Below are 19143 nucleotides of genomic sequence, written 5' to 3'. Positions count from 1 at the left end.
CTGTTTCGTTCAGGTTACGTATTGCTAAATAATACTCAATTTAAGTTAAACAAGAGGCGTAACTGAAAAACATTCTCAAAATATTGGGAAATAATGACAAGAGGTTTTTCGCCACATTTCAACTGTCGCCCCATTTTAAATCAAATTCATTTGAAATAAACATCATAAAAGATTGCGAATTTTTTTGAGTCCCCTGCCCTCAGAGTTTTACTTTGATATTATGTACTCACACTAGGTTGGAGAACGTTTAGTTAATAATATTCTATGTTTTTAAGCATTTTTTTTTATTAAAATGTAATTAAATCTAAGAACCATGTATTGTTGGTTAAGTGCAAATATTTCAATTGGTGGTCACTATGCATAACGCAAAATACAGCCAAAAACTTTACTTTTATAAATTCTAATTTAAATTATTTTAATTCGTTTTTTCACTTGAAATTGTTAATTTTTGTTTTTTCTACTTTTATACCGATTTTCTTTCCCTTACCTCGAGACTAGAGTTTTTGTGCCACCTTCCCTCAACTCGAATATCGTGGTGAAAGGACTGGGCTTTTTCAGCAAATTCTCGATCATATCTTGAGCTGTCACAGATCCGCTGACCATACGATTCAGCGGAGGGTGTCGTTGGATTACTTTTCCCGGTCTTTCTACTATCCTTTCCAAATGATTCTGAAAAGAAATGACATTGCTTTATTCGAAATAATTCTATAAAATATATATCTGATAAGTAAATGTCTATTTAAGCTGTGTGTTTAATTTATCCCATATTACACTGAAAGATCCTATAAATTCAGTTGATTTTGGATACTAAATTTTATACTAACGAATTTGTGTTTGCGTTAGATACTACTTTAATACTAATAATCATTTTTAATTTCGTTAAATACTACTTTAATACAGTACGTCCCTCCGTTCTGTACCTACGGGGCATCCGTAAGGGGGGAAACGACATTCTCTCTATGTTTCTCGTAAAAAAAATAAACAATTCGTCCCACCAATAAAAATTCGATAAATTTGCAAGTAGCCGATGAAATGAGTGGGAGGACCATTTTTGCGGTGACATACTCGTCGAGTCCGCGTGGACCCTCTCCCGTTTCTATTTAGGTAGCTTATTTAAATGTTTTTTGTCCGCATTCCTTTCATAGCCACAGATCCAGTAGACGTATTTTATATAATTTAGAATATATAAAGTGTGTATCGTAGACTATAATATTATGTTATTTCTTATTCAATTAACATATTATATGCTTAGTCTTGGTTACACTAACCATAAATAGAGTTATAACTCCCTTGGATTTACTTAGAATTAAGATACCATATACCTTTTATAGGTAACAACCATGAAATACAATATGGATTTTGAGTAATAATATAAAATGAAAATAGACACTCATCTAACTACTGTAATAATTTATTAACATTAATGCTACATAAATATAACAAATTTAGAAGAAAACAGTTTCATGGACATCTCCTTCTTCAATATCTTTCTGTTCCAGCCACTGAAAGTGTTTTTATGTTCCTTTTGGAAATTGATTCATTTATAGGTAGAAGTAACGCGCTTATCGTGCTTCTTCAGGTTTCTTCAATATTTCCTCCATTTTAATGGAAACGTACTCGAATGTATGCCGAATTGGTGCGAAAAGCAATTTTTTCACAAAAAAAACTGAACTCGATTGTCAACAACTGTCAATTTATAAACAAGTTATTTAATACAATATACTCTTTTTTTTTCTCAGGTAAGATTTCGACAGACGATGAGAGAAGAAAAACAGATGACGTCCCATATCAATCTATTTATTTTACTAAAAAAGTTTCTAATATTTTTTAGGTTAACTATGGATGTGTTTAAATATAAATCCGTCGTCTCTTGTTATTTTTAACCAGTTTTATTAGTTTACTTCAAAAATGACAGATGATATTTCAATTTTATTGGTTTGACGGAACGATGAACGACAAACGGACGCCGGCGCCGCGCCGTGCCTATGCGTATCAACTCGCCTTTAGATTCTTGAGGTTTGTCAATGTCTTGCCAAATTATAGGTTATAAATTTATGTCAACTTATGTCAAATACCCTGCGTTTTGGAAGATGATGCATTTTGATTCGTGTTATTACGTGTGTTTTGTGTCTTTTCAAGTCAAGTGGAGGAAAAATCGAGGGAAAATTAACTGTAGACCCAGATCACAGTTTATAGTTAATACTCGCTGCCCAGGCAGAAAGACTTATACACCAATAAAGTTACCATCTGTAAAGTTTGTATACCATCTCGTCGTAGATAAGTTCATATAAAAAACATATACTATACTCTGTTTTTTTTCTCAGGTAAGATTTCGACAGACGATGACAGAAGAAAAGCAGATGACGTCCCATACCAATCTATTTATTTTACTAAAAAAAGTTTCTAATAATTTGTAAGTTAACTATGGATGGGTTTAAATATAAATCCGTCATGCGTCGTCTCTTGTTGTTTTTAACCAGTTTTATTGGTTTATTTAAAAAATGACAGACGTATTTCAATTTTATTGGTTTGACGGAACGATGAACGACAAACGGACGCCGATGCGTATGAACTCGCCTTTAGATTTTTGGCGCTTACGTAAAAGTCTTGCCAAATTAAAGGTTATAATTTTGTAACAACTTCTGTCAAATACCCTGCGTTTTGGAAGATGATGCATTTTGATTCGTGTTATTACGTGTGTTTTGTGTCTTTTGAAGTCAAGTGGAGGAAAAATCGAGTGAAAATTGTAGAACCCAGAGCACAGTTTATGGTTAATACTCGCTGCCCAGGCAGAAAGTCTTATACAGCCACCAAAGCAGCCACCAATAAAGTTACTATCAATAAAGTTCGTATACCATCTCGTCGTAGATAAGTGAATCTCGAATATGGTAGAAGGATCATACTAAACACATACTAAAAACTGGAGTAGCTGTAAAATATCGACATCACACGATAGATAAATAATGGATTTTAGTACTGCAGAAAAATAATGTCAAAAGGTACTGGTTTAAAAAAATTAAGATTAAAATTAACTAATCAACCTGTGAGGTATAAAATTTGGTAAATGTTATTATTAATAAAATAGTTTGTTTTATTTATGTTGTTTTATTTATTCCTGCGGAATATTATAAATTTGTATTTGTACATAAGTTATATTGATAAATATAATCATAAATGCGGGAAGTTTTATACAGCTTGAAAGTAAGAAATAGTTCTTTTTTATATTTTTTTGGTATGTGGTGTCTTTTTTTTTGTTTGTTTTGTATTAACACATACCTTTTTTTTTATTAAATAAGATAACTCGATTACATTTTTTCAGTTTTATACAGTTTTTTTCACAATATTTTGAAGTTACTTGTCAGTCAAATTTTAAATATATATATTAATTTCCTGCTATGCGTTCCAGTTGTACCAACTTATTTCTTTGTAAAATAAAATAAACTACTTTGAAATTAAAATGACAGACACATCTATCACTGTCAAGGATCTTCTCGTTGGACAGACTATAAAAACCGGAGTAGCTGTAAAATATCGACATCACACGATAGGTAAATAATGGATTTTAGTACTGCAGAAAGATAATGTCAAATGATACTGGTGTAAAAAAATTAAGATTAAAGTTAATTTAATCAACCTTTAAGGTATAAAATTTGGTGTTATTGTTAATAAAATAGTTTGTTTTATTTATGTTATTTTATTTATTCTTGTGGAATATTACAAATTTGTATTTGTACATTGTACATATAAGTTATATTGATAAATATAATAATAAATGCGGTAAGTTTCTTGAAGCTTGAAAGTAAGAAATAGTTCACACGGTATGTGGTGTTTTGTTCTTGTTTGTTTTGTATTAACACATACCGTTTTTTTAAATAAAATAACTCGATTACATTTTTGCAGTTTTATACAGTTTTTTTACAATATTTTGAAGTCATCACTTGTCAGTCAAATTTTAAATATTAATTTCCTGCTATGCGTTTCAATTGCACCTTATCTTTGTAAAATAAAATAAACTACTTTGAAATTAAAATGACAGACACATCTATCACTGTCAAGGATCTTGTCGTTAGACAGACTATAGTAACCTGATAACAAACTACTACTAAGTTCTTACCAGCACCGTTAATACAAATACACCGGAAGATTAGTAAATGCAACATTTGTGTCGTTTGAAAATGAGATAAAATATACTAAATTCAGTAAGAAATCATTTAATTAGTAAAAATTGTTTATTATATTGAGAATAATATAGTAAAAATATGTTTCCAGTTAATATTGACATTTAAAAATTTAATTAATATTAAAATAGATATTTTTATTTTTCAGAAATATTCTGACGTAGAGCGAACTAAATTTAATTTCTTTTTAATTTATTTAGATACCTTTTTCAATTTAAAAGAATCTTGAAAATCAACAGTTGAATCGAAGAACTTCATACCAACTTTCCTCAGGCTGTTTAAATTAAAAAGACATCAAAATTCAAACCTGGAGAAAATCTTCCAATTTTAGATTTTTATTAAAGATTATTGCTTTTTATTGATAAACGATAAACTTTCAAATGAAGCCCTAAAAATACTTAAGCGGGTTTATAATTTAAAATAAGTGGTATAATCTTAGAGCACGTTAAGATTCTCAGTAGTTTAATTTTGGAATAGACAGAAATTATTTTTAGGTAAAATCAATTGGATGGAAAAAGGCTATAATTTATTTTTGTTATAGTTTTTTAATTAAAAGCATTTGTTCATTATTATGGCTTGTTCCAGGAACATAAATAGACAAAAAAACAAATGTGAAGAAACTTTGAAGTATTTGTTTAATCATATTTTAATAAAAAACAACTATTCGTGAGTGGCTTTTCCACGTTTTTGGGATTTCCGGAAAGTATCGTAAACCAAAGAAAATTGCATAATCACGAAAAGTCGAATTTCATTTGTTTCTTTTTACGAACAACTTTACGAAAAAAAGTGTCAGGATCATTTTTTAGCTAAGGACCCAATCTTAAATTTCATTTGGCGATCATGAAAATAATCTACATGCCATATTTTGGCCAACATTGGCGGAAAAGCCATTTTTTGGTCTTATAGGGCCGTTTTCAACTGTTTTCCTGGGACTTAGCGAAAAAACATGGGACAGCACAACAGATAATGACCCTAAGCTTCATTTTATTCCAAAAATTCGATTGTCTATTTTGCCCAGATATTTGCAAAAACTGATTTTAAGGACATTTGAGACCATCTTTTTTCGGCAATAACTAGCCGAGCACGATGTTACAGTTTTTCCCCTAAGACTACTTCTCAAAAGGTACACAATCCGCCCTAAAGAAAAGACTAGAGTTGGGTCTTTCGTGTCCTAATTACTGGACTATATTAAGTATAACTTGATTCAAAATGAAAATATTCACAAATACAGTAGGTTGCTATCTCATGAAATTGCCGAAATGTAAAGGAAAATACATATATATATATATATATATATATATATATATATATATATATATATATATATATATATATATATATATATATATATATATATATATATATATATATATATATATATATATATATATATATATATATATATATACCACTATATATATATATATATATATATATATATATATATATATATATATATATATATATATATATATATATATATATATTCTAGTTAAAATAACAACTGAATTATACACTCTTGTATATATATATATATAAATAAATAATATTTTCTTGCCGCTTTAGCTGTGTGACCTAATTTCGAAAAATCGAAAGTAGAAAAATTTAAAAAGAAAATAAAAAGTAAAAGAAAATTGTTTTGCTTGTCGTAAGGGGAACCAAGCTCACTCCACAACCGGTTCTGGGCCTACCCTTCATCAGGTGAGGCTGTCCAGGGCTGGTTCTCTCGACAAGCAAACTTCTTCTGTATCTACAGACGATGTCGTAAAATTAAAGGGGTGAGATAGTAGTGCATCTCCCGTCAAAAGATGGTAAAGAGCGTTTTCAACCCGCTCAAATATGAAATGAACAAAATTCTTACAGCTTTAGTGTATATTAACCAAATAATATTTTCTTGCCACTTTAGCTGTGTATTTTCTAATTTCGAAAAATCGAAAGTAGAGAGAAAAATTTAAAAAGAAATAAAAAGTAAAAAAGAAAATTGTTTTGCTTGTCATAAAGGGAATGACTCCACTCCCACAAGTGTGGGGTGGGGTATATATTATTGAGTGGGTATTGTATGGTATTGTATATATACCACAAGTGTGGGAGTGGGCTGGTTCCCCCCTTTACGACAAGCAAAACAATTTTCTTTTTTACTTTTTAAATTTTCTTTTTAAATTTTTCTCTACCTCCCTCAGAATACAACTAAAAACTAAATCTTCTCCACTAAAGCTGTAAAAATTTTGTTTATTTCATATATTTGAGCAGACCGAAAAACGCTCTTTACCATCTTTTGACGGGAATGCGCTAATATCTCACCGACACTTTACGATCGTCTGTAGATATAGAAGAGGGTTTAACTTGCCCTATCGGTGAGAACCAGCCCTGGACAGCCCACCTGATGAGCCCAGAAACCGGTTGTGGGAGTGGAGCTTGGTTCCCCCCTTTACGACAAGCAAAACAATTTTCTTTTTACTTTTTATTTTTCTTTTAAATTTTTTCTCTACTTTCGATTTTTCAAAATTAGAAAAAATACACAGCTAAAGGCAAGAAAATATTATTTATTAATATACACTAAAGCTGTAAGAATTTTGTTCATTTCATATATATATATACAAGAGTGTATAATTCAGCTGTTATTTTAACTGTGAACATAGACGGTTAACTATTGTAATTTGTAATTCAGTGCCATAACCATTATTTCATAATCGTTTGATTAATTATTGACAGACAGGCAATGCAGTTTTTTCAATAAAGAAATATAAGATATATTTTTTATTCAAAATTTGTATTTTTTGTAATTTTTTAAGCAAGAACTATTTTTAGTTAAGGAAAATAAATTATTTTAAAAGAAACAAAATATTGTTTTGAAACAACACTTTTTTGGAACTTGCGTATTGTTTATTGCATACATAGATTTAAAATAAAACTTTAATTATTCAAATCCATGCATTGATTGTTCCTTAAAAATAAACATCGTCAAATAGTATTGCACCTGTGATTGTACTATATTAATCCCTATGATCACAGTTAAAATAAAAGCACGGTACATTAAATAATTGTAATTATATATCCCTTTATAAGCATTAACTTTAATACATTTTAAAACCAAAATAATGAATGCTCTTTACGGGCCAGTATTAATAAAATACATTTATTTAACAGATTTTGTCATGGCTTAACACAGAAAAAAAATATATTAAATTGACAGAATTAATAAAACACAATTTAATATAGCTGACAGCTAAATTCCCTACTTTATGATTTTAATTTTTAACGTTAAAGTTACGTTATTATTAATGATGATATTCTTTGTTGAGAGAATTCGAAAAAATATCCTGAATATCCGAATTAGACTCTCGGGATGGCTGAAAATTTAATTTCCGAAAATGTAAATTAAAAAAGTAAAGTTTTCGTTTTTTTTTCGAGTTAACATCATGAACAAAAAAATAAAGCTTCGGTCAAAAAAAGCTCTTTAATTGCGAAGGTCATTTTTTGATGTAAAAAACTCGAAAAAAAAAATGACAAACTAATTTACTTTTACACAGTAAAACAGGTCTGTCGATTTATTTAAATTTTATCTCAGCAAAACCGGTGTGTTTTTCAATAGTGGCCTGTAACTTTTTTATTTAACCCTGTAACTATTTTATTTTATTTTCAGATAAAAAAAGTGGGAATTTTCTATTTTAGTATACCGGGTGTGTCTCGAAAGTGGCTCACCCCTATAACATTTTATATATTTTTTTATATAAAAAAATGAGATTCAGTATGTTAGTATATGACAAAAATTACGGAAATGACTACAACCTTTTATTTTTAATAGCCCCTTTAGCATTTTTTTAATTTTGTTCGTTAGAAAATAACACTCTGAATAGAATGACGTATCACAGGTAAACTTTTGACATTTTCGCATATGGTTTATTAGAAATTGTAACATGCGGTTCATAACAATATTATGACTCGAAATGCCAAGTGTGTGGTGTCAATTTATTCGTAAAAACTTCTTTTTCGTCCAAATAGGCGAATGAGCCACACTCGTTCCACTTGAAAAAAATTGACTTATGATTAAAAATACGATTTGGCCATCTTTTAACCAGTCAGGACAGGCCACTAAAAACATTAGATGATCAAATCTATTTCTCCAAGGCTCCTTGATTAAAAATTTGTGTTTTTAACACAGCCACTCTAGATTAAGAATTTATAAAACAATTTTGTTTTAAGCGAATATGTCAAAAGTTGACATATGATATGTTATTATATTCAGTGTCATTTTTTATCGAATAACGTAAAAAATACCCATGGTGCTATTTAAAAATCAAAAGTTGTACTCATTTCCGGTGAAACAGGAAGTGGCCGAAAATAATTGAACACGTCAATCGATCCTAATTTATGCCATATAGTAACATACCAAATCTCGTTTTTTTATATGAAAAAAAAAATAAAAAAGTTATAGGAGTGAGCCACTTTTGATACGCACCCGGTATAATATTTTTAAAAGTGAAAATAATGTGGTACACCAGTGGTAACTTGAACAAAAGTGTCTAAACTCGAAATGGTTAAATCGATATCAAAAATCTCAAAATGGTTATATAACAAACACTATAAATTACACAGAAACGGAAATACTTACTCGCGATACTTACTAGTAAGTTCACAGATCGAGCCGCAAGTAAAATTTAAAGAAGTTAATCTATAACTATCTTAAATACGTAAATGAAATAATTAAACTCAATAAATGACTAGTTAAACTGTTTGGCGGAAATAACTCAAAACAGTAAAATGAAATGAAATGGGTACTTATCAGGACATTCCAGAATCCTGGTGTTCGGTGACTCAGATGGTTGCTTTTTGACTGCTTTTGAATGGCGGTCGGTGAGCTGGCTTCAATATCCCATAGTGGTTGGCCACAGAAAGTCTTCCGGATCAAATGAGCTAGGTGATAATGCTGATGGTTAGCTTAAAACCACATGGTGAACACGGTCGGGTGACGTAGGAACCTCATGGCAAGAAGAAACGGCAGCAACGGCAACGAATAATAGATTCAAAAGTACAAAAGTAAAATAAAATATACATGGAGATTAAATTCAAAATTAAATCCAAGTTAAATTAAATGGAATTAAATTAAATCTAATTTAAATTAAATCAATTTAAATTAAATGGCCTGAAAAAGAAGTTCAAAATTACCCCCAAGAAAAACTACAAAATGGCGTAAAACATACCTGAGATGTCATGTGGCCATTCATTAACTCTTTTTTCAAATTCTTACGGTTAAAATAATTAGAAATATCGGAAAAACTTCACTTGAATAGTGCAAAACGGTAAAACTATTCACTAATAAATTATTAAACTGAATTTGCTAGAACTTATATCAGCACAAGGCTTGATTCAAAAAGCGTGTCTGTACACAAAGACGGATTGTTCTAGAAGAAAGAATCATGCATGAACACCGGTCAAAAGGGCAGTAAAAAAACACAGTAAATCAATGTTGCTAATAAACCAAATAATCTACTCCCTAAGAGCAAAACATGATATACGTCAAATATAAAAAAACAATAAATCGAAAGTACTGAAAGTAAACGGAAATCGAAAGTACCACAGGAAAATACTATTACGCAACCAATATACAATGTAAACAATCAAAAAGTCACCATCATATATATAAATGTCATATATAACTGTCAATCAAACCCTAATTCGGTAACTAATGCTAATATGCTCGATATTTACGTTGCCGCAGAATAAGAAATTACAAAGTAACCTCAAATATTGTTCAGCTGTAAACACATCGCTGTCAAAACACTACTCAAGCTAATTTCAATAAAATTACGATTTTGCAAGTCTTTAAAAGACTACATATCAGCCACACATCGTAAGTAATATAGAAGTACCTATTAATAATTACTAAACAATTTATTTGCTTTTAGTTTATGATGTTCAACAATTGATTGTGCTACACTGATATCAACACTTGTTCGATTCAAAATAGAGTGAAATCCATACTATAATAATGTGAAAACCATTATCATTTTATAATAATGGTACATTCCAAGGAATCAGGGTAAAATATGATAATATAAACCAAATTTAACTTGTGAAAAAGTAGGCATCGCATTTAACTTCGAAGAACTATAAAGCAGTACGAGACAGAGAAATTTACAGTGAAATTTTATGTTGTTAAAACAAAAAGTGTAATGCAACAGTAAATAAACATATTTTAGCCTAGAAATTATATATTTACTAAATTGTTTTTTAGATTTTAAAGAAATGGCGAATGCTCCAGGTTTGATAAAACAATAAATTAAATTCAAGGATTGTCTCCAAAATTACAACATTGAGCCCAAAATAAATAAAATTCAGAAAGAAATCTATGAGAATATAAATCCCGTAACAACTTCTCTCGGAGTACCCAACGTAAATGTACTCTTTGCTCTTGTCATCAAGCTTTTTTCGTTTAGCATTGGGTATATGAGCATAGGCACGGCATCGGCATCTAAAAACTCTGAGGTGCTTTAAATCTACCTTTTTGCCTGTCCATTTTTCTTCTGGTGTTGCACCACGTATTTTCTTTGCTGGTGAACGGTTCAGAAGATACACAGCTGTATTTGCAGCTTCTGCCCACATTTGTTTATGCAATGAACGAACTTTTTCAAGTATTGCTCGATTTTAGCGCTCTGCTACTCCATTCTGCTCTGGAGTGTAAGGTACTGTCAGTTCATGCTTAATGTCACGACTTTGAAGAAAATTTCTTAATCGTTAATTACAGTACTCTCCTCCATTGTCGGTTCTCAAAACTTTGATTTTTCGATCTGTTTGATTTTCTACCATCGAACAGAAGGTTGTGAAAATTTATTAACAAAAATTAACAAATACTTTCCTAGTGCTGTCATCAATAAGGGTAAACATATATTTTGGCAATCAACAGTATAAAGCTTCTCAACAGCAGACGCCTGGAAAGATGCAACCATCACCTGTCCGAAGCCCGTGGGAAACTGTGAGTTCTGACTTAGTGGGACGATTGCCTAGGTCTACGAAAGGGAACTGCTACGTCCTTGTGTTCCAAGATAGGTTTATCAAGTGGATAGTATGTAAGGCCATTAGAAATGCGACTGCCAAGGCTGTCAGTCAGGCCTTATATGACGAAATTCTGATGCGTTTTGGAAGACCTGCTACGGTCATTACTGATAACGGCACACAGTACACCGGTAGACCGTCAACTGTTGAAGGATTTTGGAGTTAATCATCGACTTACACCACCCTACACACCTCAGGCGAATCCCGTCGAAAGAGCGAATAAAACCATCAAGACCATGATTGCGCAGTTTTGCGAGGACAACCATAAGAAATGGGATGCCCATCTCTCTGAACTGACGTTTGCCTTCAATACGTCCCGTAACGACTCGACTGGATTCACTCCGGCCTTCCTGAATTTTGGAAGGGAACTCGAGTCGCCGAAAACTCTTCTGCGCGAAGAACAGCCGTCTGTTCCGTCCGAAAATCCCGAGCCGACGATCATAGACATAACAAGAACCGAAAATCGCTTAAACCGTTTAAAAGAAACCTTCGAATTGGTCCGTTTAAATCTATCTCGCGCCTTCGCGTCACAGAGCCATTATTATAATTTAAGACGAAGAGAATGGCAGTGTAATCCCGGTGATCAAGTGATGAAAAGGGAGCACCCTCTATCTTCCGCCGTGAAAGGTTTCGCAGCTAAGTTAGCACCAAAATACTCCAGACCGTATACCGTTAATCGTAAGATATCGTCGGTAGTCAGTGAATATGCCCGATAAAAATAACTACAAGTTAGTACACGTAAAGATTTAAAACCCGCTCATTAAAAAGAAAAATGCCCGCGTAACCATAAGACATTATGTATATAGAGACATTAATTAATGGCTTGCACGACGTACATATACTTGAACTAGTCCGACTTCTACCCGTTTTCCGAATAGGATACGTCTCACTGATAATCCCTAAAGTAACGTCCAATTATATTTTGTTGTATTTTATGTTCATATTTATAACCTAATTTACGTATCTCTATTTACGTCGGTAAATACAACCCATTAAGTAGCATTTGCGGCCTAATGAACATCATGAACATAACCTAATAAAAAGTTTTTGTAAACAAACTTAATTTTTTTATTATGCCTAAAAAACACTAAAAAGGCATTTAGACATTCATCTACATTTTACAGAAAGAGGTCGAGGCTTTTGCAAAATAATAAGAGTAGTAGTGATGTCTTGCTTCCACCCACGAATGCTTTTTATCCGGAAGAGATGCTGCATTACACTGGTGCATCTTAATTTTATTTTTAGCTTAGGAAACCAACAGACCCCATCCTCCTCCCACATGCGAGTGTTCCAACATTCCCACATGTGAGTGTTCCATGTACTGGTTCCAATTCTTTTAAATGTTGTATATATACTATCTTAAAAAAGTGGCTACCCATTTTTTTAAGGAGAAAACAAAAACTAAAATATAGTTGCACAAATCCACAAATCACTGATACGCAAAGTGAGGTTACGTGAAGTAAGTTGGAATTATATACGTCATAATACGATTGCCGGTCGTCCGGTTTGATGACTATCTATCTAATTTTGAAGACGCTCGTTGTTTTCCGGAGTATTTTAATCAGATATATCAAAAAAGTGACTTCCGTTGACAAAACTGATGTCTGGATTAATGATTCAGAATTATTATAATTTGAAATTAGGTAGGAACTTATAGTTATATTCGAGGAGTGATTATGAATCCATTTGTAATTAGGTAGTTTGGTTAGGTTTTTATGTATTCTTGGTAGCGAATATGAAACCAAACGTAACGTATGTGCTTAGCGACGAATTTTAAGTGACTAAAATCCAACGTAATATGACGTTGGTAATTGGTAGAATTACATTCCCTATTAGGTCAGATACCGACGTCGAGGCGACCCGAATCTGTATTCCCCATTTAGGTGCAAATAAGGGTCGTCAGGTGGTCGAACCGATGTTTTACCCGACGTCGGGTTTATTGGGCGCGACGTATACTCGACGTTAGATAACGTCCAAATGCTACTTGGGTTGGCAGGCACTCCGGACTCGAAATTACTGTTTCGCGTGCGACCATTTTGTTGAATACTAGAGACTTTTTTTCACTTTTTTAACTTTAAGGATCTTAAGGTAATATTTCGCGGAAAGGCAAACATAAGCCCCTCCCTGTTCAGTTATCCGACGAACACCCTGGACTAGTTACTTTTCAATATATAATTTTTGTTATACCTTTTTTTTCCATTGATTTCATTAATTTTTTTTTCGATGTTTCTTTAAATAAACCACGACTGTATATGAAGAAAGTAGATAAAAATCGAATACATATGACATATGTATTTGATTTTTATCATAAAGATTATTTATAAAATAGATTTGGTATTCTGTGTAAATTTAATAATGCAATGTGGCCCAATGAGTATTTTGTTCAAAAAAATATGCCGGAGGTCTTGTTACTAACCCTACACATATTCAGCGCAAAATGCTGAAATATGCTGGGATTAGTAAAAAGATGCCTCGTATATCTTCGGCAAATCGAAGCGCTGAATATTTATAGGGTCGGTAAAAATGCGACCGGAGACACAGGCCGCCGGATTTGCACAATTTGGTGTAGTCCCGGCATTATGTTTGTTTGCCAGGACCGGATTATTTTAAATTTTCGTTAATTTAGTATTTTTCTATCTTTCATCACTCAAAAACTAATTCGAATAAATTACTTAAAACTTTAAAAATTTTCCTTGTTTAAGGAAAAAGTAAAACTTATTCATAATTTTTAAAATTTACATAGGATTTCCTATGTTCAGGTCGACGATGCAACACATGGTATAATGTTAAGTTAACTATAAATAATATTAATTAATATATTAATGTAAATAATTACTTACGTCTGGTTTTTTAGATATGTCTTTAACACCTATTGGCCCACGAAGTAAAAAGCTCAGCTGAACATCAGCGATAATATTTTCTTGTTGCAATATAGCTATGCAAAGCATAAAACTAAATACCAATTTATGTCTTTCAAATAGTCCTCTCGAAATCATCGTATATACAGTCAACGTGGCATTTTGTTGGAGAATATATAGTCGTTTCTCTAATACGGAATCTTGTAGTGATGTTAATATAACGTTGTTAAATACCTAAAAACAAAAAAAGTCTCTTGAAGCCTTATAGAATATTTATACTTATACCTCAGCTTATTTAAGATTTTTATTTCATAAATGGATTCAGTCAGTTCGGCGAAACAAGTGAGTAAAAAAGCACATTACATACTCGAAAAATTAAATAGGCATATGAGGATAAAATATAATTTAATCAATATTAATAGTAGGTATACTTCTTTTTAATCAACTGCTTGAGTTTTTATGCACGTGTTCTAAAATTATAATTACGTACCTTTAAAAATGTTGGCTACACGTAACGTTGATCGATAGCTGAACATCGTTCAACGTTACGTCATCATATCGTTGTTTAGAAAATTTTAAGTACGTTCATGTATTATTGATTGAACGATTTCGGTTTTTATTTGGCATTTATTATTTTTTCCTGAACCCTTCACCAGTTACGATCCCTTTGTTGAATCTCCTATTAAAAAGTCTAAGGCATTAGTAACTCGATATATTATTTGAAAACGCTAACAATTTGTATTTTACATAGAAATATTACAATCTTTGAGGCATTTTTGCAATAAAAAAATGGAATTTTATTTGACAGCAACAATAGATATTTAATTTTGACACTGATCCATGTCCGCCAATAAAATTATAACCCCAAATCAAATGACAATTACTAAAAATAATGTGCAATAATTTATGAAATGTCGTAATGACGTCACCAATCTCTTATATCTGGTTGTTAAGTGATTGACTGAGTTAGACAATATACGACGTGACGTTGAACGATGGCTGAACATTCTATATTATAATACAGGGTGGCGCACCTCATTCGCCTCGATTTATTATACGAAAGCGGAAATATGTAGAAACAAAATATTTTATGGGTATATGTGGGGAGGCAATCTGCACAATTTAAAATTATTTTGAAATATACAGTTTGTTTCAGAACTAAGATCCATACCAAAATTATATTTTTTCTTATGGAACACCCGGTATTTTATTTCATTTTTGGATTCTTGGACCCAAAAAAGACATTTATTATAAGGGTTAAATATGTTCAAAATCTTTGGTTTTTGAGATATTTAAAGATTTCCAACTTTGGATACTACAATAGAATAGATTATTAACACCCTATACATTACTTTTCAGAACTAATTCTTGTGCTGAGTTTAAAGGTAGAAAAATAAACTTTAAAAATAAATGTTATTGCTTCCTTAAATTTATACAGGGGTATCAACAATTGATGATCTATATTAAGAATTTACTTTACATATAAACTTCACTATTTCAAATACAACATCCTGTATTTTTTTAAATAAATCGAAGCAGATTCAAATGCTCTTTCAAACTGTATTAGGGTTTCCTATACCTACATAGCTCAGATTTTGAATAAAGAGCATTTTTTCAATAAAATGGCAACCAGAGTTTCTAGTGACAGTTACTAGCTATTTTCAAAAACGAAATTAATTTATGGGCTTTTCTTTATTTATACTAGTTTACTTTTATTTAATTTACCTACAATAGTTTAATGAATAATATTTATTAAATATGTATTTTTTTATTCTATCAAGAAAAACGAAGAAGTAGATCATTGATTTATTTTACGATGACTTGTAGATATAGATATGGATTTTCTATAAAAGAGCCAATTACGGCAAATTAATTTTTTTCACTTCCAACGACAGGTTTCTGCCTAATAAATTTTTAATATTTTGCTCTATACTAAAGTGTGATGTCCAAAAACAATTAAAATAATAGTTTAGTGTGTGTTATTGTGTTTTGTCCAGTTTTAACAATTTTTAACTCTGTAGGAATCTACGTTCAAGAGCCTTGAAAAAGACATATACTGTCGAAACGTCATCATAAAATAAAATAATGAACAAAATCTAATAACATCTTTGCAACCCCAATGACCTAAAGCCAAGAGTAAAAACAAAAAATATATAGTATACAAGTCAAAGAAACGAAACAAAAAAAAAATAAATTTTTAATAAACTAGAAACCCTGCGAAATAGGATAAGCAGTTTTTCAAAGGAACGCTTGTCAGGAAGATTCCTATTTGGATATCTTTGAGCACAAACCCTTCTTGAGGCCAAGAAGCAATTTTCCTCACAAAATAAAATCACTGGTAACATATCTATTTGTTCTGCCGGCAGATACTACTATATTGTTCTTGATAAAATAATGAATACTTACTTATTAAACTACTGTAGTGCCACGCCCTTTCTAATTGGAGGTTCAATAAAACACAAGTTTACTTAATCGGTAATGAGTTGCATAGAGGCCACTAGCTTTTTAATTAACAGCCAGGTGGTCGGGGTTCAAAGATATTAATAAAAGGGCGCCACGAGATGAGAGTGCAAGTATTTTAAGGGGTGGTAAATCTCGATAAAACAAACATATTTTCTCTTTTTCGTTTTTCAAATAAGTCCAAAATAACGGAGTTATTTTACTTTGAAAATTTCGAAAAAACATGATTTTTTGCTAAAATTTTGAGAATCGCTGGATCTTTTCTGGATTTTTTTTTTCTTGTAAATTTAATCTAATACCTATGTTGCCATATTATCAAGAAATTATGTTTTTTTAATTAAAAACTAAAAAAATCCAAAAAAAAATTTCCAAAAATTTCGAATTTTCAAAAAAAAATTTTCGTGAAAAAAACCTCATAGGCGTGTTTCTGGGGTTGAACTATACTACCAGTTGAATTACTTGCACTTATTTCTGGGACACCCTGTATATACAGGGTGTTTCAAAAAGCATGTGCCATCTTTCGTGGGCAGATTCCTCACGTAAAAATAAGATTTATTTTTCATATCCGATATATAATAATACATAGATCCGATTCTGCTTTGTTTTGTAGCTACAGGGTGTTAAAGTCTTTTTCTTCCAAGTGCTTTTAGCGATTCGAATGAAATTTTGAGGGTAAAAGTTACTATTAATGCGATATATTTTAACGCTAAAAAAGTGTCAACATATGCACCAGGGACGTGCATATGGGTTTTCTCTGGAATATTTTTCTAAAAAAAGCATGTACGCCACTGCCTTTTTTGTCTCTTGTTAGCGCAATAGTGTAAGCCGTTTAATGCCGATTAAAAGTTGTCTCTTCATATTTTGTCCATTTCGCTTTTCATTTGATTCAAGTCTAATAGCAACCTTTATAAAATTTTAATATCATTAACTTGCAAAAGTTTTAAAAAGTACTTTTTGATTCCTCATCAAAAAATATGAAAAAAGTTATATAGCAAAGTTTCATAATTACAGTGTGTTAAAACTTTTTAAAATTATTTTTTTTGTAATAATTATCTTAAATATCATTATTTTTTTATTTGAAATTGCTGTATGTTGGTCTAATGGTAATGATAACTAACAGTAATAATATTTAATAATAAATTAGGTAAAATATATAATTTATTATCAAACGAAAAAAGTCAGTGGCGCACATGTTTTTTTTGAATATATCCCAGTGATAACCCATATGCGCGTCCCTGATGCATTTATTAACACTTTTTTAGCGTTAAAATATGTAACATATTAACACCCTCAAAATTCCATTCAAATCACTAAAAGTACTCGGAAGGAAATTATAATAAATCGAAAGATTATTAAGACTTTAACATCCTGTAGCTACGAAATAAAGCTGAATCGGAACTATGTTAGTATGAAAAATAAATCTTATTTTTACGTGAGGAATCTACCCACGAGAGATGGCACATATTTTTTGAAACACCCTGTATAATTTTTGTTTTCGATTAGGGGCAGATCATCAATAAGAGATCCACAAAATATTAGATAAAAGTGACGAACTTTTAAAAATTCTGTATTTCAACGGGAACTATAACAAAATATTAAGTGTGCTATATTTTTGGAAAGGTAATTTTAAGTTCTTTTCATTTAATTAAAAATATTCCCAGAGTGTCCCAAATAAAAAATCAATTTTTCTAGTGATAACTCGAAATTTATTATTAATTTTAAAAAAATTATACTTAAATCATTAAATTCTACGTAAAAAGGTGTTTTGGAAATGTTTTCATAATACATACAGAATAATACAACAACATGAAAAGTCATGTTTTTGTTTTTACTTACTTACTGACGGCTACGACTGTCGACTGCTTCAACGTATCTGTACCTCAGAATCAAACAATAGGGAACTTCTAGGGTACAGGATCGGATACAGGTATGTAGTTTGTATACTAATACCTGTGCTAATACTAAATCGCTGGTGCGTCCGGACTGAATTCGTCTGTGATCGAGTCGCATCGGCTGCGTCTCGACTGCTAGAGCGACCAGTTAAATCGCAGTCGCTGCTTAATTATGGCGCGTTGTTTTTCAACTACGAAATTTTAATAGAAGAAATAAACAATAGCCTTCCAATTACGAAGATGAAAATTATAAGAATTTTATTTTTTCCCTGATTAGGCAACTTTCTTGGACCCATTTACTTCGAGATTTACTCCTACGCCAAAATTTTTATAATTGTTATCCTCGAATCATATATAGATGGGTATATTTGTATTTCTTTGGTTGAAATTTCAAAAATTATTTTTTTTATAAAAACGAGAAATTTAAAAATTATTCAGGGTTTCTATTTTGCAGAAAAATAGTTATTTGTACTTATTCAGGCCTATGTTCTTTTTTATATGTTTCGTTTATACGAAACATATAAACTATAATTAATCTATTTCACTGTCTATTTCTTTAATTGGTGCGTCTCGATTCTAGATCGAGACGCACCGGGCTCGAGGTGGCACCAAAAGCACACCTCAACTGCGATAGCGAAAAATCGTAGTCGACAGTGGCAGTTGTTTTAAGCCCGGCGGTACACTGTGCGTTTTTGCTAATAT

The 19143-nt window shown here is 31.2% G+C and overlaps 1 protein-coding gene across 1 annotated transcript in view; it reads right to left on the bottom strand.

Annotated features, from left to right (window-relative positions):
- The window catches only part of LOC115887565 (dynein heavy chain 6, axonemal-like), a 110948-nt gene that overhangs the window by 67667 nt on the left and 24138 nt on the right, over positions 1–19143 (bottom strand). Inside the window, exon 6 of the mRNA XM_030907022.1 lies at positions 14072–14323. Coding sequence (XP_030762882.1) covers positions 14072–14323 — 252 coding nt within the window. The remainder of the gene's footprint in view (positions 1–14071; positions 14324–19143) is intronic.

The sequence above is a fragment of the Sitophilus oryzae genome, unplaced genomic scaffold (assembly GCF_002938485.1).
Source record: "Sitophilus oryzae breed Bouriz unplaced genomic scaffold, Soryzae_2.0 scaffold_577_pilon_pilon, whole genome shotgun sequence".
NCBI classification, from domain to species: Eukaryota; Metazoa; Arthropoda; class Insecta; order Coleoptera; family Curculionidae; genus Sitophilus; species Sitophilus oryzae.
The sequence above is the reverse complement of the archived record's forward strand: the minus strand, read 5'-3'. Positions and strand labels throughout refer to the sequence as shown.